General features: G+C 34.3%; 1 protein-coding gene across 1 annotated transcript in view; it reads right to left on the bottom strand.

The window, feature by feature from the left end:
• Positions 1–25,630, bottom strand: part of LOC127724653 (E3 UFM1-protein ligase 1-like) — a 244,588-nt gene that overhangs the window by 15,751 nt on the left and 203,207 nt on the right. The window contains exons 13-15 of the mRNA XM_052231683.1: positions 20,019–20,149; positions 12,991–13,071; positions 6,266–6,357 (exon numbers count right to left, since the gene is read on the bottom strand). Coding sequence (XP_052087643.1) covers positions 6,266–6,357; positions 12,991–13,071; positions 20,019–20,149 — 304 coding nt within the window. The remainder of the gene's footprint in view (positions 1–6,265; positions 6,358–12,990; positions 13,072–20,018; positions 20,150–25,630) is intronic.

Raw genomic sequence — 25,630 nt, 5'->3', positions numbered from 1 at the left:
TAAATTGCTTCGCTGAGCGCAGCTGTATACGACCGCAGATGTCCAACCCTGAAAAGTTGGGGCCAAAATGGACACAATATTCATGCTTGATACAGGTCTGAATTTGGATTGTAATTAAATTTTTGACACATAATAGGTTTCTGACACAGAATAACTGTAGTCAAAGAACTTCAAATTGGTTATATGATTTGAATTTATATTCAATTTTTTGCTTTTGTGCAATACACTATGCGAATTGACCCCCCCCCCGCCCCCGCCCCCCCAACAAAAAAATTTACCCAGTTTTTTTGCGTTTGTGCAATACACTATGCTGTTGAATATTAACCCCCCAGAAAAAAATATTTGAAGAAATTTTCTTTTAATTTCTGAAATTTGAAATGAGAAAAATTGTCCCCCTCCAATTTTCTTCACCTCCCCCCTTTCCCTTATTCCAAAAATTAATTCTTTCCCTCAAGTTATGGTCAGTATCTCAGACAATCATCATTTCTTAATACATAATTTACAAGCAGTGTAAGGGAGGTAGTCAAACATTGTTATTTAAATTGATTTGGATTACCTCCCTTACACTGCTTTTAAATTGTCTCAATTGTCCTTTAACCAGGAAAAACCCTTGTTTTTCCCCTTTATTTGCCCATAATTCCTAAATGGTTTGAGCCATAACCCCCCAAAGTCAATCCTAACCATCCCTTTGTAGTATGGAAACTTGTGATATAATTTCAGAGAGATTAATACACTTTAACACAAGTTACTGTCTGGAAACTACAAAAATGCTTATTTGAGCCCTCTTTTGGCCCCTAATTCCTAAACAGTTGGGACCATAACCCCCAAAATCAATCCCAACCTTCCTTTAGGGGTTATAAACCTTGTGTTAAAATTTTATTGATTCCTATTTACTTATACAAAAGTTATTATCCGGAAACTATCTGTCTTCGGAAGACGCTGACGACGACAACATGATACCAATTTATACGACCAACAAATTTTTAATTTTTGTGGTCGTATAAAAAGGCCCAAAACTGCAACTAAAACAACCAGTAAAGAAAAACAGTCTAGCAAAGCAAATGCAAGTGGTGGCTCCATAGCCAACGACAAACAGTCTAGCAAAGTATCTGCAAGTGGTGGCTCCATAGCCAAAGACAAACAATCTAGCAAAGCATCTGCAAGTGGTGGCTCTGTAGCCAAAGACAAACAGTCAAACAAAGCAACTGCAAGTGGTGGCTCCGTAGCCAAAGACAAACAATCCAGCAAAGCAATTAATTCTAAAAGTTCCAAAAGTTCTTCTAAGGAGCTATCAGCTAGGGTTAAGAAAGTTGAAGAAATTTATGATATGTTAAGAAGCAAAACCATGAAACTGTATTGCTTCTTTGTGCTAGCAAATGTTGGTCTGTTTGATACTTCGAATAAGCTTCTTCAGAATGATAAACCATGCATTCACACTCTTCATGAAGTTTTGTTGAGTTTATTTGAAAAGCTATTGTGCCGGTTTGTAAAAGCAGGAGTTATGAGTACAGCCAAGTCAGTTTTGTCTGTTGATTTCTTAGATAGAACAAATCAGAAAGATGATGCTAATTTATTTATCGGGAAAGAGGCCAGAGATTTTGTTGCAAAATATGGAGACATAGTAGACCTTGCAAAGTTTTGTCAGAGTTTATTATGAGTCAATATGTTCTTATATGGCAAAGAAATTTCCCTTTGGTGATGAAGTTCTAAAGAATGCAACCATAGCAGATACGAGCAAGCGAGATGCCTTTGAATTTTCCTCTGTAGACTTTTTTCTTAAACGCTTCAAGTTACTATCCAATTTTTTTGCTGAGAAGAACTCAAAGGATGACTTGGAAATGGAGTTCATAGAATATCAAGTAGATAAACTTCCAGAGGAGATTCTTTCTGAAGAAAGACTGGATGTACAGTGGCATCTTTTAAGTCAGATAAAAGATGTAACAACAGGAAAATCAAAATATGGAAATCTTGCTTCATTCATGCTGCCAATACTTGTAATCTTTCATTCAAATGTTGAATGTGAAAGGACATTTAGTCTTGTAACCATTAAAAAAACAAAGTATAGACCCAATATGACCACAAAGACTTTGAGTTCCTTGATTTCCAACAAAACTTATATGGCAAGCACTGGTGAACACACGTACAACTGTGAACCGTCACAAAAACTTCTGAAACAATGCAAAAGTGCTGCCTATAATCATAAATGTTGAACTAATTTTGCAATAATCAAATCATTGTATGAATCAACTTTTCTATGTTGTTTGTTAACATACATACATGTACATACATATGCAGCTATCTTATAAAGTGCATTTTCTCTTAAACCAGAATTGATTTTTATAAAGGATGAGCATCATTAAACTATGAGTTTGTGAGTTTTTAAATTAAGGTTTTACATTGTATTTGTAAAGGAGTTAGAAGGGGTTTTACATTTTTCACTGTAACTGGTATGCAGGATATTATAGCAGTGGTCTCCCTAAAAAAATCTTGTAGGATCCTGGAAAACTGAAATTTTGATTAAGCATCTTATTTCCAGATGTCTTTTACTACATCTCACTCAATAATGACTTGTGTGTATATTTGGATACTTGATCAAAGCAACCTCAAGCCCCTAAGCAAGAGTATACATATACTATTGCTTATGGGGCTTGAAGTTGCTATGATTGAGTATCCAAATATACACACAAGTCATTATTGAGATGCAGTGAATTACATCAAACTTGCAGGAGAGACCTTTTTCACACTTTGAGTAATATTTCATGTTGATCAAGATAAATCTAAATATAAAAACACTAATTAAAAGTGGAAATTTTATGACAGGAGAGGCCTAGAATGCAGGATTTTGCTTCATTTACCCCAGAGCTTCTGGGGTCCTTGAGAGGGCACCAGACCCCCAGCCATAAAGACACCTCGCTTTGCGAGGTGTGAAAGTCGCTTCACGACTTTATTTCTCCTAATTGACATACAATGGGGTTGGCATCTCTGCAGTAGGCAGATCTTGACATCTGAAACTTTTCTTTCCTGTCAGATTTTCTCTATCTACAGCTGTTTTCAAGATAATGTTTTAGCCATGTGGGCCTTGTTGGTTGGAAGGTGAGATCACCAGACACAATTCTTTTTTTAACTAGATACTCAAAAGATGATTGTGACCAAGTTTATTTCCAATTGTTTAAGTAGTTTCAGAGGAGAAGATTTTTTACATCAATGACGGACACCAAGTGATGAGAAAAGCTCACTTTATGTGAGCTAAAAAGGGAGGCACTATCACAGTGAAAATAAATACTAAATGATACTTTTACAAATCCCCCTTCCAAAGAAATGATCTCCAGTTTTAGATTTGATTATCAAAATTATCTGAGGTTTTGAAGAGTGGAAGACTCCATCAAAATTTGATGAGAATCCCTGAAATAACTGGTGATAACATAGTTTTGACAAAGGACTGACAGGTAGAAAACATTATAACCCTCTGAATTTCTTTGTACAGGCTATAAAAAAGTAAAAGAACCATGCCAGTAAAAATTCTGTTGGCATAGTTGACTTTAGATGGTCCTTGCCATTCCTTTAAAGTTCAGTCTAATCATAAATCTCCTCAAGTATTTCAAAATTTGGGTTTAAAGCTTTCTGTAAGAACTTAAATCCAGAAAATTCATAAGGGTTCTGCGGAACCCAGTGTCTTGCCGACTTTTGCTGTTAATCGCAGGCTCAACAAAAATGAAGAAAAAAATCAATAAAAATATTCCTTCAGATACTATCTTTTGATTGTAAGAAGCTTCTGTCAAAGTTTGGTATAAAACCAGGATAGTTTTAAAAACTTTAACTGCAGACTGTATTTAATGTTAACTGGAAGAAAAAGTAAGTCCATTTATAAGTAAAATATGGATAAACAGGCACAAAATTTTAACAAAATTTCCTTCTAGATACTAGCTTTTGATCATAAACAAGCTTCTGTCCAAGTTTGGTACAAATCCAGGATAATTTAAGAAAGTTATTAAAATTTTAAAAACTTTAACCACAGAGTGAATGTATTGTTTCCTGGCGGAAAAACTAAGTCCATTTATAAGTAAAATACGGAAAAAATGAAATTTTTTTTTAACAAATTTACTTCTGGATACTATCTTATGATCATAAACAAGCTTCTGTCCAAGTTTGGTACAAATCAAGGATAGTTTAAGAAAGTTATTAAAATTTTAAAAACTTTAACCACAGAGTGAATGTATTGTTTCCTGGCGGAAAAACTAAGTCCATTTACAAGTAAAATACGGAAAAACAGGAATTTTATTTTCACAAAGTTTACTTCTGGATACCATCTTATGATCATAAACAAGTTTGGTAGAAATCCAGGATAGTTTAAGAAAGTTATTAAAATTTCAAAAACTTTAACCACAGAGTGAATATTTGTGGACGCCGCCGACAATGACGATGCCGACGGAATGTAGGATCGCTATGTCACACTTTTTCGACTAAAGTCGAAAGCTCGACAAAAAGCCCTTTGGATGCACCAAATTCATATAAAGTGTTATTTTTTTTTTCAATTATCAAAATTTGTGTTTCAGTTTTGTGTTTGTACTGATTTTTACTGCACTGCTTGACTTTGACATCTAATAATAAAAATATTGCTTGATAAACAAGATCAATTCTTGGCTCTTTCAAGTTTTTTCTTACAAACAATGGTGTAAACCACAGTCAGGGACTAAATATAACTTGTTTTCTCCAGGGGCCAGTTGGGCCCAAACATATATTTTTCAGGGGCCCAGTTGAAATTTTAGGGGCCCAACCAATTTTTATACTAATTAAAAAAAACTTAAATGTACTTGTCATATACTAATAAAACCTTTTTAGATAATCCTATATGTAGCTTTAGAGTCTGGTGAAGATTATGTGTGATAACTTTATAATATTTGAATTATTGCAACCAGAAATATATCATAAGATTTGACAATACTTATTTTAGTACATTTCCCACCGAAATTGTCTCCCTTCAATTTGAACTTCATGTTGACATTTGGACAATATGGCTGTTTCTATGAATCATTAAATGCTATTTCAAATCCAAGACATCCTCTTATAGTGTTGATCAAAAATATAAATCAATTACATTTGATTGAAGATTGGATAGCAAACTGTATATTTTGATATTCATTTACTTTTGCATTCCGTTTTTCATGGACGATTTTGTAAATAGCAATGGGTGGACAAGTTATCATCAACTACAGGCTTGTAATGAATCCTTGGACAACAGGAATCAATCTCTGAAGCAATGCAGATTCAACAGTTTAGACAAAAACACTAAACAATAATAAAATAATCATAGAATCTTTAAAAGAAAGATAAACTGTTAACCCAGAGATATGTCTCACCTTTTTGTTTTTTGATAGTAAAACACAAATGTTGAAATTTAAATAGCAATACTTTAACATGTACGTTATGCAAAATATTCAAAGTCAATGAACCATGGCCAAACAATCTCCATGGAAATGAGATGTGTCAATGCTAATATAACTGCATACCAAATATCATTGACCTACCACTAGTGGTTCCCCTAAAACCGCCCTAATCACAAACTAATACATGTAAACTATGCAAAAGTTTCACAGTCAATAGACCATGACTGGGAGGGCGGGGCCAAATAATCTCCATGGAAATGAGATGTGCCAATTTTGTTATATATACAACTGCATACAAAATAACATTGACCTACCACTAGTGGTTCCCCATAAACTGACCTAATCAAAACTAATTCATTGGTGATGTCTCCGCTGCCGGAAACAGCATACTTATGTCTTGCGTTTTGACTCTGTCAAGGCTAGTCAATAAGAACACATATTTAGAGAAGGGGGTATATGTCAAATCATGACTTTGCATCGAAAACTTAGTTGTCTGACAGGATTTTGGTTATTAAAATGAACTTACTGGTTTCCAGAATTCCTCTCTTTAATTTTCCTGCTTTTATTAGACAATCATGTTTCCCTTTGGGAACAGTTTTTGTTTATATCGCAGGGGAAAAGGTTTTCGGTTTCACTGCAAAATATTTCACATTTGCCAGCTGGGCGATCAGGATGATAACATATATTCGCCCAGCTAAAAATCGGGTTGACTTGGGTGACTTAAGTTTAGTCCCTGCATGTCAGCTTTCACTTAATCAAACAATTTGAATTTGTTGTTAGGTGTTTAGTGTATAATAAATTATGAATAAAATATATAATTCAACTTTCTGCACCTACAAATGTACAATCTATTACAATGGATCTACATTTGCACATATTACCTTTCTTTTTTTTTGTCTGGTTTCTTCAGCATTATTCCAAGATGTTCTGGACTACAGATTATATTCAGCTGGTTGTTGAACTCTTCTAGAGACTAAAAAGAAAGGGAGTATATAAAATTTGGAAAATATACAGTTTTACCCACCAGTTAAAACAACTATATATATATATATGACAGTAATGTTGAAGACTTTAGGGAATAAAATTGAGGACAATACTTGTGATACTTATATTAATATACTTGTTTACAATGTGGTCGCCTGATGTTTTCATGCTGAAATATAAATGAAATATTAACTACAAAATAGAACCTGTAAATGTCACCTGAGTTTTATGCATAACTGTGCTGAGTAAGATAAAACTTTTACAGTAATTATAATCTTGCCAAGTGACAATTCATAGCCTGAAATAAATAAAGTTTTTAAATGTATCTTCCCAATGGTGACAATAATAAGAAAGCATTTCTCAATATTTTTTGAAGTATATTCTATGACTGAAATCTTTTTTTCAAAATGAAAGAACCTCAAGTGAACAAGCTCATATACCCCACATCCCTAAATAAAGGGGAACAGCTTATATTGACCAGCTGGCATAGTTTTTGAAGAAGTGCATTGATAAATGAAGGCCCTATTTAAGCAAAAGAATTACTAATAGTGACATATTTTTACAAGCCCCCCTCCTGAGCAAATGGTCCCCCATTTGATATTTATCATACTATTCACTGTGTATCATTGACACCTTATATTGGGTACCAACAAAGTGGAGAGAAAGGAGAATAAAAATAAACAAGGAAATAGTCCTTAAATCTAAACCCTTTCTACCTTTTTGATGAGGTTACCACTTATGAAACAAATTTCTGATATATAGTGCTTTAATTTTTTTATACCAATAAGTAGCAAACAAAGACAAGCTTTCGTGATATACTCCAAAACCGTGCACTTGGTAACAGAAAATTTCAAGGTCGATCGCCCTCTGATGTCCCGCTGGCCTGACATTCAACTGTTTTTTACTCTTTTTCCAGAATTTTTTTTTAGATTATGATAGTGTGACATCGTATTTACTGAAATTCGCTATCAAATGATGTTTTCTAAAGAATATCGGTAAAAACCAATCAAGTATAGGGTACAGCAACTTGCTTGTGTTTACAGATTTACAGTACGGCAACTAGTTTTCCAACTGTATGGCAACTTGCTAGTTTTAAAACATTTATATGCCGTCCTTTTCAAGAAATAGTGCTATAAGTTCAAATACCTAATTGTGCATTATATATCTTATATGTATGGTTAAATGACAGCTGTCATTATTAAACAAGCAAATTCAAATGATATTTTACATACACATTTTATGTAAACTAGAATATTTGAACTGTTAACCTTGTGAGAAAATCTTTTTATACACAATTAAGAATGACTCGCCTTACACTTCGATTATCCCATGTATCATCGTAGTGTTTACTTGGAAAAATGTCTTTTCCCCATATGCTTTCTTTAAACAGGTATTCAGTTTGCCAAACATGGACCAGGTCACAAAATATAGTTTTACATAAATTACTAATTATATATCTTTTTCTTTCAAAGAAAAACCTGTTTTGTTCTTATGCTGTGCTGTTCACTGTCCCAGGTGAGGGGAGATTTGAGCGATCACAAGCAGGTTAAAACGCCCCACATTCTATATGTGCCCGTCCCTAGTCAGTAACCCTTAATTTAGTTGTTGTAGGTTGCCATCTGTCATATTTGTTTTTCGTTTATCGTTTTGTCATAAATCAGACCATTATTATTTGTGCTTGTCAAGTCAGGGCCTTTCATAGCAGACTATACAGTATGGGATTTTCTCATTGTTGAAGGCCGTACGGTGACCTATAGTTGTTTAAATCTGCATTAATTTGGACAGTTGGATAGTCATCTTATTGACTAATTTCATACCACATCTCCTTTATTATAAGTATTATTGACTAATTTTTAAAGGCAACTACAACCAGTTTAAAGAACATTTCTAATAAAAACAAAATATCTTCTTTAGTAAATAAAAAAAGGGAGTTCCAATGATCTGCATTGCACATATTTTATCTGTCCATGATCGACGAGCAATAACTAAAAATAATCACTTTTTTTTCCTTTCTTTAAAACTTTTTATAAATATCTTAGAGAAATGAAGGCTTGACAGATGCCCCCAATTGTAAACATGCATGAGTCAATATACTAATTATTGACATATAGTTTCATAACATTTGGTTGAGGCAAACTAAAGTTAGGAAAGAGAAACGAAAAATTCAGCAATTTTTATGTTTATAAAGGGCCTAAATCATGAACGGTAAAAGTGACGCCACCCAATTTTGAACTTGACCTGTGTTTTAAAGTAACAAGCATTGTGTATAAGTTTCATAACATTCGGTTGAGGCAAACTAAAGTTGGAGAATGGAGCCCAATTTTGGGGATGTATGGACGATTGGGAATGGGGCGGGCAAGGGTAACACTTCATGCACCCGTCATGAACAGTAAAAGTGACGCCATCCAATTTCGAACCTGATCCGTGTTCTGTGGTAATAAGCATTGTGTATAAGTTTTATAACATTTGGTTATGGCAAACTAAAGTTGGAGAATTGAAACCAATTTTGGAGATGTATGGACGTACAGGATCGGGATGGACAAGGGTAACACTTAATGCCCTCATCGCCTAGCTATATGTCAATAATTAGTCAATAATATTGGGCATAATAATTGATTGGTACTGATTTTCAAACTCGTCCAAGACATTGCTGATATAAACCTCCAATATAATTTTCATAAAAATCTGTCAAGAATTGCACAAATGAGAGCGCTAACAATGCAATTTTCCATATAATTATGTTTCCAAGGGCATAACTCTTTTTTAAAAAACTTCATCAGTACTGATTTTCGAATTCGTCAGAGACATTGCTGATATAAATCTATGATATAAGTTTGATTAAAATCTGGCAAGAATTTTACATATGAGAGCGCTAACGATGCAATTTTCCATATAATAAATGTTTCCAAGGGGCATAACTCTTTTAAAAATAACTGATCAACACTGATTTTAAAACTCATTCAAGACATAGCTAATATACTCCTACAATATAAGTTTCATAAATATCTGGCAAGAAATGTACAAATGAGAGCGCTAAATATGCAATTTTCCATATAATTAATGTTTGCAATGGGGCATAACTCTTTTAAAAATAGATCATCCGCACTGATTTTCGAACTCGTCATAGACATTGCTGACGTAAATCTATGATACAAGTTTTATAAATTGGTATACAAGAAATGCAAATCCGGCTGCAGCTACGGCATATACTATTTATATAAAGCCTTATAATAGAGAAGATAGAAGACCTGGATATGCACATCTTGTATATAGAATAATTGTAATGACGTTTTAAGAGTAATATGTTGTATTCTTATTTATACACCAGAGCTAGAAGTTATAATGCATCTTTTAAGTTTAAGAAATATATTCACATAAAATCTAATAATGGCAGGTGAAAATCAGTTTAGATCCTGATGGTGTATTCTCATAAACTCTTTTGGAAAAATTAAGAAATAGTAAAGATTGATTTGATAAATTTCTAAGTTAGATATCTGCCCTTGGATACAGTTTGGTTAATATACTGAAATAGCTAAATTCTTATCGTGAAAGAGTAAGTCCGGTACACCTTGCACATTTAGGGGTGCTATCTTGCTTTTATAGTTGTACCTTTTTCTCCTTATAACATATGATAATAAATGGAGAATGTGTCCCCATGGACACAGATGATGCCCCTGCTTGCATACAACATTATTAAGGGACATAATTCAAGAACGATAAAAGTGACGCTACCCAAATTTGTACTTGATCTGAGTTTTGTGGTAATAAGTATTGTGTATATGTTTCATAATGTTTGGTTGGGGCAAACTTAAGTTATAGGCAGAAACTAAAAATTTTGCAATTTTTCGATTTATAAAGGGGCATAACTTGATTTTGGTTAAAGTAACACTACCCAAATTCAAGTTGATCTGTGTTTTGTGGTTATGCATTGTGTATAAGTTTCATAACATTTGGTAAAGTCAAACTTAAGTTAGAGAACAGAAACTAAAAATTTTGCATTTTTTTTCCATTTCAAAAATGCTTTTACAAATCTTAACTAATTTTGAAACAAGCTATTGGCTTAGGGATATTGGTTTGCAGAAAAACCTGATTAAACCTCCACTTTAGATTAATAAAAAGAAATTGAATTCCCTCCCTTTGTATATAGCATTTGAAAAAGTGTAGGAATCAATACACAGCTAGTACTGTATTAAATTCTATCAAATTAATTCTTCATGCAGAAGATGCTATATTCACTATAAATAATTTATCAATGGAAGGCAAAATTAAACATTGCATTGTATAAAGCATTGATTGTAGTTGATTCAACTATAATCATGGACAATGGAAGATAACTCCAATTTTAAAAATAATTACTTGATTGATACTTTCAGAAAAAAAAGAAAAATTTAGCAATTTTTCCATTTGTAAAGGGCATAACTCTAGAACAGTAAAAGTGACAGCACCAAAATTCAAACTTGATTTGTATATTGTGGTAATAAGCATTGTGTATAAGTTTCATAACATTTGGTTGAGGCAAACTGAAGTTATAGTACAGAAACAAAAAATTTAGCAAATTTTCCATTTGTAAAGGGGCATAACTCTAGAACGGTAAAAGTGACGCCACCAAAATTCAAACTTGATCTGTATTTAATGGTAATAAGCATTGTGTATAAGTTTCATAACATTTGGTTGAGTCAAAATAAAGTTAGAGAACGGAAACCAACTTTAGGACATACATACAGACGGACGTACGTATGTACAGACGGACAAGGGTAAAACTTAACGCCCCCTCCGCTACGGTGGGGGCATAAAAAAAATTGATTTAGCATCTCGCTAAAGATTCAATTATTTTCATATATTTGAAGGTTAAATAAATGTTGATTTTTAAACACTAAAACCTAATATATAGGTCGAGTTCCATACCTTTATGACCAGACCATTTAATTTTTTTTTTAAAGAGGGGGGAGGGGGATCATTTATTTGCTAATTTTTTCTGCCTCATTGTACACATTTGTTTTTCAGCATTTTGTACTGCAGAATATTCAATTTTTCATTCTGTCTTGTGCAAAGTTATTTATTTTCACTTCTTACCCAGCCAAGTTATTTATCATTCATAATCCCCCTGCTGCTTTCCAGAAAATCAAATTGTAATCTCTTAAGTTTCAAAACAGAGAAGGTGTGTTTGAAAACAAAATAACCATGTGCTTTTGTAAGTCTTATTTGTATTGAATTATATCATTTAATTTGACACAATATCCAAGTCTTATTCGTGATTAAACTGCTTCGCCGAACGCAGCTGGATACGACAGCAGAGGTCCAACCCTGTACAGTTGGGGCAAAAATGGACACAATATTCAAGCTTGATACAGGTCTGAATTTGGATTGTAATTAAATATTTGACACATTATAGGTTTCTGACACAGAATAAATGTAGTCAAAGAACTTGAAATTGGTTGTATGATTTGAATTTATATTCAATTGAAGATTTCTTGCTGTTGTGCAATACACTGTGCTGTTGCGCAATACTTAGTAAATCTGTTTTCAGACTATATACAAAGAATTAGCAAAATGAATTGTGACCCCCAATTTTTTTCTTTGGAAAATTGACGATTTCTTAAATCTTGAGGAAAAAAAATTGACCCCCCCGAATTTTTTTTTTTACACCCCCTCAATAAAAAATAATATTTGAAGAGAATTTTCTTTTGAGGAAAAAAAATTGCCCCCCCCCCCCCCTTTTCCAAAAAAATTAATTTTGAAGAAATTTTCTTTTTGTAAAATGAGGTACAAATTAAGAGACATCCATACACCTTAACACAAGTTATTATTGCCCCCCCCCCCCCCTTTTCCAAAAAAATTAATTTTGAAGAAATTTTCTTTTTGTAAAATGAGGTACAAATTAAGAGACATCCATACACCTTAACACAAGTTATTGTCTGAAAACTAAAAAAATGCTTGTTTTAGACCCTTTTTGGCCCCTAATTCCTGAACGGTTTGTGCAATTACCCCCAAAATGAATCCCAACCTTCTACTTGTGGTATTGAACCTTGTGGTACAATTTCAGAGCAATCAAAATACTTATACACAAGTTATTGTCCTGAAACTAGAAAAATGCTTGTTTTGGCCCCTTTCTGGACCCTAATTCCTAAACGGTTGGGACCATCACCCCCAAAAACAATCCTAACCTTCCTTTTGTGGTATTGAACCTTTTGATTAAATTTCAGAGATCCATATGCTTAAACTAAAGTTATTGTCCGGAAATTAAATGTCTTCGGACGACGCCGACATTCAATTACAAATAAGATTTAATTTGATTACGTTTTAAGAGATTTGTTTAAAAATTGGCAAAAATATTGCCTCTGGTGGTTATGTTTTTCATCTGATCAGTGATATCAAAAGAAATGAATATTTAAAAAAAACATTTATTTCAATATTCCTGCCAAATTTGGTTGGAAATGATGAAAATGCAAATTGTCTAAGGATGGATGGACTGACAGATGAACAGAAGGTCAAAGTTAGCAAAGGGATATTATTATATATAGCTCATATATGACATACAGGTGATCTAAACATGTTTGTTAAATAAAGCCCATTTTAGTTTTTGTAATACTGTAATAAAATATTACACATAAGAGTTACATACCTTTCCACTGAGAGTTGTGTGAAGTTTTATCAAAATTTGCTGTAAGTTATCTGGTAGTTTAACAATTATGGCAGCTCTTCCCTGTTGAAGAAATAAGACATTGAATAAATCTTATTTTACTAAAAACAAATATATCCAAATGTCCAAAAGTTTATCAATAGTAACTGTTATTGAGATAACAAGATTGTTACAGTGTAACAAAATGTCCAGTGCTGCTTTGTAACTATGCAGTACTGGTATACTTATCTCAAGAGAAGATCAGAAAATTAGGAGCACCATGAAAAGTTTTTCACCTACCGGTAACACTAATTGATATTGACAGTACATTGTACTGAATAATTTAATAACTCTTGCTAAATTCACAAAATTAAAATGACATAATGGTACGGTCAACTGCACATCATGACTTACAATTCTAATAAATATGAGAGGTTTTGGACAAAATGTCTCATAGCGTCATTATAGTTCAATAGGCCAAATTCATTTAAATCCAAAAACTTTTGCAAAAATTGTCAAATCAAAATAGTTATATATTATGGTCAACTACACAAGTTGACGAACAATTCTCCTATGTATAAAAGCTTTCAGGTAAATGGTCTCAGGATTGGCACTGATAAGGTGTCATTATCGTGCTTCCCTTTGCCTATATCTCCCTGTTCATGATCAGTTGATCCATATTTCTCTTGTCACAGCTTTGAGATGTGAGCAGAACTCATCAGCAGCATCACAATGTTGGAAGAGAAGTTATCAAGCTTACTTTGTCAAGCGTAAAACTGTCTTAGGAAGGCCAAAAAGACCATAAATGGCAAGATAAACAGATTCTCATGTTTTATACATCACCATATCGAAATATATCAGCCACTCGACACAATGTGAAGCTTTTTCCTTTGTTCTCTACGCTCACTTGCCAAAAAAGGTCACATATTGGCTTGCGGCTAATATTTTACGATATCAATCCATTGAAAACTCAGTAATCTTATACATCCCTCGGATTTCAAAAGTTGGCTTTGAGCGTTCCTGATGAAGGTAAATCCAGAAAAGCGCTTCGGACGCATGAAATTATTAAACGTGTTGTTTTCAATTTTTTATGCCACAATATTACAACAAATGGCTGTCCCTTAACTAAATCAAAATAGTCGTAAAACATGGTCAACTACACATGATGGCAAAAAACTCCTACCAAGTATAAAAGTGATAACTCCTATAATGTTGATTTATTTGTAGATCCTGTCTTGCTGGTCAATTTTGCTATTTCAGTTTTGCTCTTTTAGAGATATAAGCCAAATACTGCAGATTTACTACTATGTTATTTTTTTTCTGTCATGGCCATGTTTTTCATTTGATTACAATAAAAATGAGGATAGTTTGTAGAGGATATGCTTTACACAATTTCTGTCAAGTTTCCAAACCGTTGTGGTTTCAGAAGATTTTGATTTTGATTTTTTTTTTCTAAGGATGACTTGGGGCAGGTGAGCTAATCAAGGGTATATTCAGAACATAGTTTAGAATCATTTGAATTGACTAATGTTCACCATAAACCTGAAGATTTAGGGAAAAGAAACTAGAGGCTATAAAGAGCATGTGTCGCTTACCTGCATCTTCAACAATGGCCTCTTTTTAGTAAAAATCATCATTAAAGGGGAATAACTCTAATAAGAGTTAACTGACAATTTCAGTCATGTTGACATTTTTCCTTTTTAAAGTTTCTATTTATCTATAATATTTTTAAGATAAAAGGCAAAAAATGCATAAAAATCTTAAAATTATCATTTAAGGGCAATAACTGAAATAAAGAGGCGACTGAAGATTTCCACCATATAGCTTATTTGTAGAACTTGTCTTGCTGATCATTTGTTCTATTTAAATTTTCTATCTATCTATTACAGTTTTCAAGATAATAGGCAAAAATGGGGAAAATTGTCACTGAAGGGTAATAAGGAGTCGACTAACGATTTCGGTTATTTGACTTATATGTAGATCTCGTCTTACTGATCATTTTTTGGTTTTAAAGTTTCTATCTACATAGGCGTAGCATGCCCAAAAATAATGGTACAGTTTCGGCAAATTAGACAAAAGGGACAAGAACAAGGCTGCATTATGGCAGGGGGTATGGGGCTGCTGAAGGCCCCCAGAAGCTCTGGGATTAATAGCATTAAAATCCTGCATTCTAGGTGTTTCCTGGCACTAAAAATTGTTTTTGAAAAGCAGCATTTTTTACTCGACAACTTGAAAAAAATCAAATATGAATGTCTGTGTTCCAATCACTTGCGGGTTTTGTAGTTTGTTTTCCATTTTTGTGTAATTTACATAACAAGATCAATGAATGAGAACAACACTGTCATATTATACCTCGCCACTTCACTTCACCACAAATCATTGCGCAAAGTTCATGCTTTATAAGAGATTTCTGTCAGTTTATTTGTTATAAAATCTTAGTATTTTAAAAAAATTAAAACAATAGTGCAGCAAACAACTATTGAGCTATAGTGAATAGAAAAGTGAATGGAAATCGGGAATGTGTCAAATCAATACAGGAATCCTCACACACTGGGGTAGGCCGACCCAGAAACAACGATGTAAGTTGGTTCAGAGGAATGCACTCCATTCTAGACTCCATAACACACAAAAGAACTAAAATTGAAAACAATACAAGAAAAACAAAGGCCAGAGGTTCCTAACTTGGGACAGGCGCAAAATTGCAGTGGGGTTAACATGTTTTAATGTGAACTTTCAAGACAACCACTCAAGTCTACACTAGGGGGGGGGGGGGGGGGGGGAGGTCTTGACCTTGTAGGATATGATTTTTGAAAATCATGCAGCGACTGTCAAGAACTTATTTGTTTTTAGTTTTTATTGTTGAATGGTGTTGTTTGTCTTTGTGTGTCTTATTTGTTCCCTGGTTTGTCTTTTGTCCATTGATTGCGATTCTTTTTTGGATAGCGCTTTGCTTGTCGACTCTTCTTTTTACTCCATTACACCTTTTTAACAGTTTGGTGGCTTTTTATTTTCTTGATTGAAAACTTGATTACATAAGAAATCAGATTTCAGATTTCAAAGGACTCATCATTTTTACCGGTAGTGGTTTGGGGAGCTCCCCATCTCTGATTTTACTTCGATGAAAAATGCCAAAATCACCCTTGCAAAAAGGAAAACTTTTCTTCATGTTAGAATAATAAGGAATGTTATTCCTCTTATCTATTTTCATTATAAGTTTACATTTTTTCCCTATCCAAAACAAACCTTGATACCCCCAAGAAATCGGAAGCCCTCCCTCTTTTCCACCTTTATTGGTAAACTAGAGGCTCTCAAGAGCCTGTGTCGCTCACCTGATTCTACTTTGGTTTTGGAAATCATGTAAAAATAGATTAAAATCATAACAGATACCCTAATAATGAGTGAGGCCAAATTTGGTTTAATATTGGTCCTGTAATTTAATAAAAAATCCTGGTGGCCATCTTGAACAGTAAATCGGCAACAAAGTAGCAACACTTAATCAGCACCTCATAAGAAACATTTATGCCATGTTTTGGTTTCATTCCATTCAGTGCACCTCTAGAAGAAGCATTTGTATGTATTTCCCATAGGGTCTTATGTTAAAGGAAGTCCCCCCATTGGCGGCCATCATGGATGAAGGATCAGCTTCAAAGTAACAAAACTTAGTCAGCACCTCATAAGGAACATTCATGCCATGTTTGGTTTCAATCCATTCAGTATGTGGTTCTCTAAAAGAAGACATTTGTATGTATTGTCCATAGGGTCCTTTGTTAAACATTGTCCCCATCTGGCAGCCATCATGGATGAAGGATCAGCTTCAAAGTAACAACACTTGGTCAGCACCTCAAAAGGAACATGCATGCCATGTTTGGTTTCATTCCATTCAATGGTTCTCTAAAAGAAAACATTTGTACGTATTTCTCATAGGGTCCTATGTTAAACTAAGTCCTCCGCTGGTGGCCATCTTAGATTATGGATCGGCTTCATAGTAACAACACTTGGTCAGCACCTCATAAGGAACATTCATGCCATGTTTGGTTTCATTGCATTCAGTGGTTCTCTAAAAGAAGACATTTGTATGTATTTCCCATAGGGTCCTATGTTAAACTAAGTCCCCCGCTGGCGGCCATCTTGGATGATGGATCAGCTTCAAAGTAACAACACTTGGTCAGCACCTCATAAGGAACATTCTTGCCATGTTTGGTTTCATTCCATTCAGTGGTTCTCTAAAAGAAGACGTTTGTATGTATTTCCCATAGGGTCCCATGTTAAACTAAGTCCCCCGCTGGCGGCCATCTTGGATTATGGATAGGCTTCAAAGTAACAACACTCGGTCAGCACCTCATAAGGAACATTCATGCCATGTTTGGTTTTATTCCATTCAGTGGTTCTCTAAAAGAAGACATTTGTATGTATTTCTCATAGGGTCCCATGTTAAACTAAGTCCCCTGCTGGCGGCCATCTTGGATTATGGATCGGCTTCAAAGTAACAACACTCGGTCAGCACCTCATAAGAAACATTCATGCCATGTTTGGTTTCATTCCATTCACTGGTTCTCTAAAAGAAGACATTTGTTTGTATTTCCCTTAGGTCCAATGTTAAACTAAGACCCCTGCTGGCGGCCATCTTGGATTATGGATCGGCTTCATAGTAACAACACTTGGTCAGCACCTCATAAGAAACATTCATGCCATGTTTGGTTTCATTCCATTCAGTGGTTCTCTAAAAGAAGACATTTGTATGTATTTCCCATAGGGTCCCATGTTAAACTAAGTCCCCCGCTGGCGGCCATCTTGGATTATGGATCGGCTTCAAAGTAACAACACTCGGTCAGCACCTCATAAGGAACATTCATACCATGTTTGGTTTCATTTCATTCAGTGGTTCTCTAAAAGAAGACATTTGTATGTATTTCCTATAGGGTCCTATGTTAAACTAAGTCCCCCGCTGGCGGCCATCTTGGATGATGGATCCGCTACAAAGTAACAAATCTTGGTCAGCACCTCATAAGGAACATTCATGCCATGTTTGGTTTCATTCCATTAAGTGGTTCTCTAGAAGAAGTTCCAAATGTAAAAAGTTAACGCCGACGCCGGACGACGGACGCCAAGTGATGAGAAAAGCTCACTTGGCCCTCATGGGCCAGGTGAGCTAAAAATGATGAACCCCTAATCAGTACACGTATCATGTTGTGACTTCTGGGAAATATTATACTATCAAGATACATGTAGCTTGCTTTTAAGGGCGCATCTATACTTCACCAGCGACGGTATCGCGATTTTTCGCGCCACAATCGCTTTATTAAAAAAAATATATGACCAGAATAGTGATAATCATAAATACAATGCACTTTCTACAGGAATTCTACACCATTCCTACAGTTTTTCTAAATTATTGTAATGATCAATGGAAAGAGTAAATCGACGGTCTCGAGAAAACTGCCGCCCAGTGAAGTATAGATTTTTTTTCAACATGTGAAATAATGGTGATTTAGGCTCGGGTTTTATGCATATGTTACGGAAGGGCACAGTGCAGAAAGGGGTAGGAAGGGGTCTTATCCCCAAATCCCGAATTAAAAAAATGAAATGCCGAAGTCCCCAACAAAACCAATCCCGAATTCATCAAAAGAAAAACTGCTGGCTTCTTCGACCGTGAAAATGTTTCCAAGCTGAAGCGTTAAACTTAAAGAACTAGCAACATTTGTGGAGATTTGCCCAATTAACTTAACTGGCGATTGTTGTTGGCTATTGCATTCTTCAGATTATCCATCATGGCATTTCAGTTTATTCAGTCTGTGTCAGATTAGAGCATGAACCAATGACAACACCAAACATTATTCGCAACAGCATCCATAACAATAGCACGATTCCGATTAATTAATAATTAATTGCTAATCAATAAACCGATTACGGTACTGCTGTTACGTACGTTGACGTTGCTCTGTACTTTTAATGTTGAGAGACGTTTTTTCTTTAATGAAAACAGGCAGAAGTAAATGTAAAACATTTATTGTATGGAAGTTTGCATAATATTCTTACATTTTTTTTTTATATTTTGATTTTTTTTTGGTATGGCAGTGATCTATCTATTATAGTTTTAAGATATTAGGCACATACCGTGAAAAAATTGGTGAAAATTGTCATTGAACGGCGATAACTCTTATAAGTAGTTAACAGAAGATTTCGACTATGTTGACTTGTTTGTAGATTCTGTTGTGTTGGTCATTAAAGGGCAATAACTCTAATAAGGAGTTGTCTGACAAGTTTGGTCATGATGACTTATTCGTAGTTCTTGTCTTGCTGATTTTTTTGGTGTTAAAAGTTTCTATCTATCTGTTATAATTTTTCGAGATAAGAGGCAATTTTTTTTTTTAAATAGTAAAATTAGTAATTTTAGGGGCATAACTCCAATAAGAATTTGTCTGACATTTTTGACTAAAATGAACAATAGTTAGAGCTTTACATTCTGACCATTTATGTGCCAGTCAGATTTTCTCTATTTATAGCAGTTTTTGAAATAATAGGCAAAAGTTGCATTTTACCCCTATGTTCTATTTTTAGCCATATCGGCCATCTTGGTTGACAAGAGGGATCATCAGACTAATTTCATAAACAAGGTACCCTTTTGATGATTGTGGCCAAGTTTGATTAAATTTAGCCCAGTATTTTCAGAGAAGATTTTGTAAAAGTTAATGGACGAAGGACACCAAGCCTTTTGGCCAGGTGAGCTAAAAAGAAAATTTGGCAGTTTTAAAAAGTTATGAATTTCACTTCATTCAAAAACTATGAAATCAAATGGATATATGTCAAATCTTGTATTTTCTTTCAAAATTAATCAGCAATGATGGACAATATGGTGGACAATTTTAACACTACCTAGATGTAACATCCTATAACTCAGTATCAATTGAATTCTAAAATTGCTTAAAACAAGGATAGATTTTTTGTTGTATATGTAGTACTTCTCAAGCACACTTAGTTGTGCAAGCAATCATAAGGTTTCATTGATCATCAAATGACATAATAAAGCTTACTTCTGCTGTTAACTGTGTATCTTCTTGAACTGACATCATGTGTTCTGTTGCTACGGCACTGACAACTATGTTGGTAATATCAGTACAAACAGTCTTCATTAAATGTCTGACAAGCTGTGCAGATGTTTCCTCTGCAAAGTTTAAGGTAAAATTAGATTACTTCATACTTATCAAATGTCTAGTATTTTTGCTACATAATGTACAATCTATAACAGAATCTGATATATATCTCAGACAGTGTATCTTTACACAAACATTTTTCCCCAGTTGTTTTCATAAAAAGAACCTAAAAACTTCTGCAATTCTCAAACTAACTTTTACTGAAAACAAGACTGCCATAAAATGCCAAAAAAGCCTCAGTTTCATATCTTATCATTATAAATATTGGATATGAGCCAATTAAGGCCTTAACCAAAAACAACAACAAATTTCGCTACAAGATGTCTGAAACAAAGATGCACATGCAGGTCAAATATCTTTTTGAGTAACTATTTCTTTTCAAGGCAAAATAGTTGCTTATAAAATAAATTTTTGTACCAAACTCAGTAAAATTTGACTGACCTGAATTTCATGAACATTCAATTTATATTATTCGGAAATTCATGTCCGCCAATTTTACAATTGTCCCTGCAGATAAATCCCCAAACAACATCGTTTTTGTGTGTAAATCACATTGCATAAACTGCTTGGTAAATGAATTGGGTATTGACAATTCACTTGGAAACTCAACATTTACCCCCACAACACTTACTAAAGAGGAAATCCTGGATATTCATAGGTCTGTTCTATGTTCCTTTGGAAAATTTTCAACCAAAGATGAAGAACTGGATCTTCCATCACTGTATAGGATACCTAAACTACATAAGTGTCCTTACAAACAACGATATATTGCTGGGTCTTCCAAGTACTCCTTGAAACTTCTTTCTAAATTATTAACATCAATTTCATCAGCAATCAAATGCAAAGCCGGGCTTCAAAGTTATTGTGAAACTACCTATTCTAGAGGTGGCATGAATCTGATGTGGATACTAAAAAATTCCAAAGATCTTTAAGAGTACATACAATCTATGACTCTTTCATCTTGCAATAGTATTAAAACATTTGACTTTTCTACACTTTACACAAGTATTCCCCATTCCAAACTAGCCAACGTAGATACAAGTATCTTGTTTTAGGGAGGGATAAATCCTACTTTGTAAAAAATCACTCTGATTCCAACAAAAAATTCTTTGAAACTGACATTATCAAAATGCTTGATTTCTTGATTGACAACATATTTGTTACGTTTGGAGGACATGTTTTTCAACAAACAATGGGAATTCCCATGGGAACAAACTGTGCCCCTCTTCTTGCCGACTTGTTCCTTTATTCATATGCGGTTGACTTCATACAGGAAATTCTTAGGAAGAAAGAAAAGAAGTTAACAGTATCATTTAACTTTACTTTCTGCTATATAGATGATGTTCTCTCACTAAATAATTCAAAATTTGGTGACTATGTTGAACGCATCTATTCCATCGCACTTGAGATAAAAGATACAACAGATACAGTTAAGTCTGCCTCATATCTTGACTTACATCTAGAAATTGACAATGAAGGTCGGTTAAAAACAAATCTTTATGACAAAAGAGATGATTTCAGCTTCCCAATTGTGAACTTTCCATTTCTATGTAGCAACATTCCAGCAGTGCCTGCACATGGAGTATTAATCTCCCAGTTGATACGATATTCTAGGGCTTGTATTTCCTATCATGATTTCCTTGATAGAGGATTGCTGCTCACAAGGAAGCTATTAAACCAAGAGTTCCAAGTGGTGAAATTCAAATCATCCCTTCGTAAGTTTTACGGACGCCATCACGAGTTGGTTGACCATTATGGAATATCTGTTTCACAAATGATAGTGGATATGTTCCTAATGTCGTAACTACAATCCCGTCCCCCCTTTTCCCTAATATGACCTACCAAATTTGACTTATTAACTGGTTTGTACTAACATGCGCAACACGACGGGAGCCACATGTGGAGCAGGATCTGCTTACCCTTCCGGAGCACCTGAGATCACCCCAGCTTTTGGTGGGGTTTGTCTTGCTCAGTCTTTAGTTTTCTATGTTGTGTTTTGTGTACTACTGTTTGTCTGTCTGTCTTTTTCTTTTTTAGCCATGGTGTTGTCAGTTTATTTTCGACTTATGAGTTTAAATGTCCCCCAAGTATCTTTCGCCTCTCTTTTACAGAGTTCGATGCAAACTTTTATTTCATACTCTCCAAAAGTGAAGGATCTTGGGAAATCAGGGAAACCATTTAAAAAAAGCAGTAGGTCATCGGTACATTGGATGGTATTGTAACTTATCTAATCATTACTTTTGGAAATTTCTGTAAATGTTTTTCCTTGAAAATTGGGTCTAAAAAAAAGGAAATTCTCTCTCAAAGTCCAATCGAAAAAAAAAATGGCTTTGGCATTATGATGTCGTAGGAAAGTGTCACAGCAAAATATTTTAATAGCCTTTCAAAATGTCATAATGATTTTTGGACTAACATTCTTAATTTGAATTTAGACATAATTGCAAGTGTTTCTCCCCACAAAGATAAGTCATAGGTAAAAGATAACAGATGTATAATTCTAAAATGACAATTACCTTATAATTTAGGTGTAACATCAAGATAACAAGAACTCTTTTCACCAATATGTATATTCTTTTTAAAAATTAGAGAGATTAATTTTTTGAGCCAAAGAAGAAAATTAATTTCATCCTCAAATATTGTGGCACAAAACCTTTAGATCTGCTTAGAGACTTTAGTATTCCTTCATCTGTATTCCTCTCTCAATTTCTGACAGTTAACTACATGTTAATAATTGATGTTCATCAGTTTCATTAAGACTCTATTCACTTTCTAAGACTAAGAAATTTCTAAATATTGATTCAAGAAATTATCATAATGGTTTTATTCTCCCAATGATTAGTTGCATAAAAAAGAGCTAGTACAAATAATTTAATTGCAATAAAATGCTCCGCTGGGCGCAGCTTGATACGACCGCAGAGGTCAAACCCTGAACAGTTGGGGCAAGTATGGACACAACATTCAAGCTTGAAACAGCACTGAATTTGAATTGTGATTAAATATTTGACACAGCATAGATTGATGAAATCAAATAAAGTTCAATTTTGGACCCTTTAAACCTCAATGTGGACCAATTTGATAACCAGGCCCAAATATCAAAAATCTAAATACATGGTTAGATTCAGCATATCGAAGAACCCCATATATTCAATTTTTGTTAAAATTAAACAAAGTTTAATTTTGGACCCGCTTTGGACCAAATTGAAAACTGGGCCCATAATCAAATAAAATGCTCCGCTGGGGTGCAGCTTGATACGACCGCAGAGGTCGAAACCCTGAACAGTTGGGGCAAGTATGGACACAACATTCAAGCTTGATACAGCACTGAATTTGGATTGTAATTAAATATTTGACACAGCATAGGTTTCTGACACAGAATGAAAGTGGTCTAAGAACTTAAAATTTTTTAATTTACCTCTTCAAACCATATCATTATTATTTGCTTTATATATAAATCAGAAATAACCAATTTAAAATGGAAAATTTTAAAGAAAAAAAAGGAAAAAAAAATCCCCCCCCCCCCCAAATTTTTTGAACCCCCTTATGATTCATCACCCCCAAACGCAATCCCAGCCTTCCCTTTGTGATATGGAACCTTGCAGTACAATTTCATAAAGATCCATACAATTACACACAAGTTATTGTCCTGAAACTAGAAAAATGCTTGTTTTTTTGCCCTTTTATGGCCCCTAATTCCTAAAATTTTGAGGGAATTACCCCCAAAATCAATCCCAGCCTTCCCTTTGTGGTATGGTACCATGCAGTACAATTTCAGAGAGATTCATACACCTGAACACAAGTTATTGTCTAGAAACTAGAAAAATGCTTATTTTTGGCCCCTTTTTGGCCCCTAATTTCTTAACTTTTTGGGCAATTACCCCCAAACTCAATTCCAGCTTTCCCTTCGTGATATGGAACCTTGTAGTACAATTTCATAAAGATCCATACACTTACACACAAGTTATTGTCTGGAAACTAGAAAAATGCTTGTTTTCTGCCCCTTTTTGGCCCCTAATTCCTAAAATTTTGAGGCAATTACCCCCAAAATCAATCCCAGCATTCCCTTTGTGATATGGAACCTTGTGATACAATGTCAGAGAAATCCATACACTTACACACAAGTTATTGTCATGAAACTAGAAAAATGCTTGTTTTTTGCCCCTTTTTGGCCCCTTATTCCTCAAATTTGGAGGCAATTACCCCCAAAATCAATCCCAGCATTCCCTTTGTGATATGGAACCTTGTGGTACAATGTCAGAGAGATCCATACAGTTACACACAAGTTATGTCTGGAAGTTACAAAAAGGCTTATTTTTGGCCCCTAATTCCTTAACTGTTGGTACCATAACCCCCAAAATCAATCCCCACCTTCCTTTTGTGGTATTGAACCTTATGGTAAATTTTCATAGAGATCCATTCACTTAAACTAAAGTTAGAGTGCGAAAACTAATGTGTCTTCGGACGCCAACGACGACGCCAACGTCATACCAATATACGACCACAAAATTTTTTTTGCGGTCGTATAAAAACTAAGTACATGTTAAGATTCAGCATATCAAAGAACCCCAAGAATTCAATTTTTGTTAAAATCAAACTAAGTTTAATTTTGGACCCTTTGGACATTAATGTAGACCAATATGAAAACTGGACCCCAAAAAAATAATCTAAATACACGGTTAGATTTGGCATATCAAAGAACCCCAATAATTCAATTTTTGATGAAATAAAACAAAGTTTAATTTTGGACCCTTTTGACCTCAATATAAACCAATTTGATAGCGGGGCCCACAAATAAAAAATCTAAATACATGGTTAGATCAATAGTTCAATTTTTGATGAAATCAAAACTCACAACCTCAGCGTTGACTGGCTAGTGATTACAGTAGTAACTACTTAGACCACTCGGCCACCGAGGCCCCTACTAATACATGAAAACTAAGCACAAGTTTCAAAGTCAATAGACCATGAAGGAGGGGGTGGGGCCAAATAATCTCCATGGAAATGAGATGTGCCAATGTTTATACAACTGAATACCAAATATCATTGACCTACCATTAGTGGTTCACCATAAACTAGACCTAATCACAAACTAATACATGTAAACTAAGCAAAGTTTCAAAGTCAACAGACCATGACTGAGGGGGCAGGGCCAAATAATCTCCATGGTAATGAGATGTGCCAAGGCTAATACAACTGCATACTAAATATCATTGACCTACCACTAGTGATTCACCATAAACTAGACCTAATCACAAACTAATACATTGTTGACGTCGCTGCCGGAAGCAGCATACCTATATCTCGCTTTTTGACTCTGTCAAGGCGAGACAAAAAAAGAAACATCCGTTAAGAAAGTATTTATGTTTGTACTGCCCTCATCACTAGCATTTTGTTAAAAGACAGAGGGGAAATTCAAATAATCAAATAAAAAGTATGTTTCAATAGATGCTTCATAAAAAAGTAAGATAATGTTTAATTTTGATTAACTTTGGTCT

Source organism: Mytilus californianus, unplaced genomic scaffold, assembly GCF_021869535.1.
Source record: "Mytilus californianus isolate M0D057914Y unplaced genomic scaffold, xbMytCali1.0.p SCAF_14, whole genome shotgun sequence".
NCBI lineage: Eukaryota > Metazoa > Mollusca > Bivalvia > Mytilida > Mytilidae > Mytilus > Mytilus californianus.
Note: the sequence above shows the minus strand (reverse complement) of the source record. Positions and strands in the feature narration are given on the sequence as shown.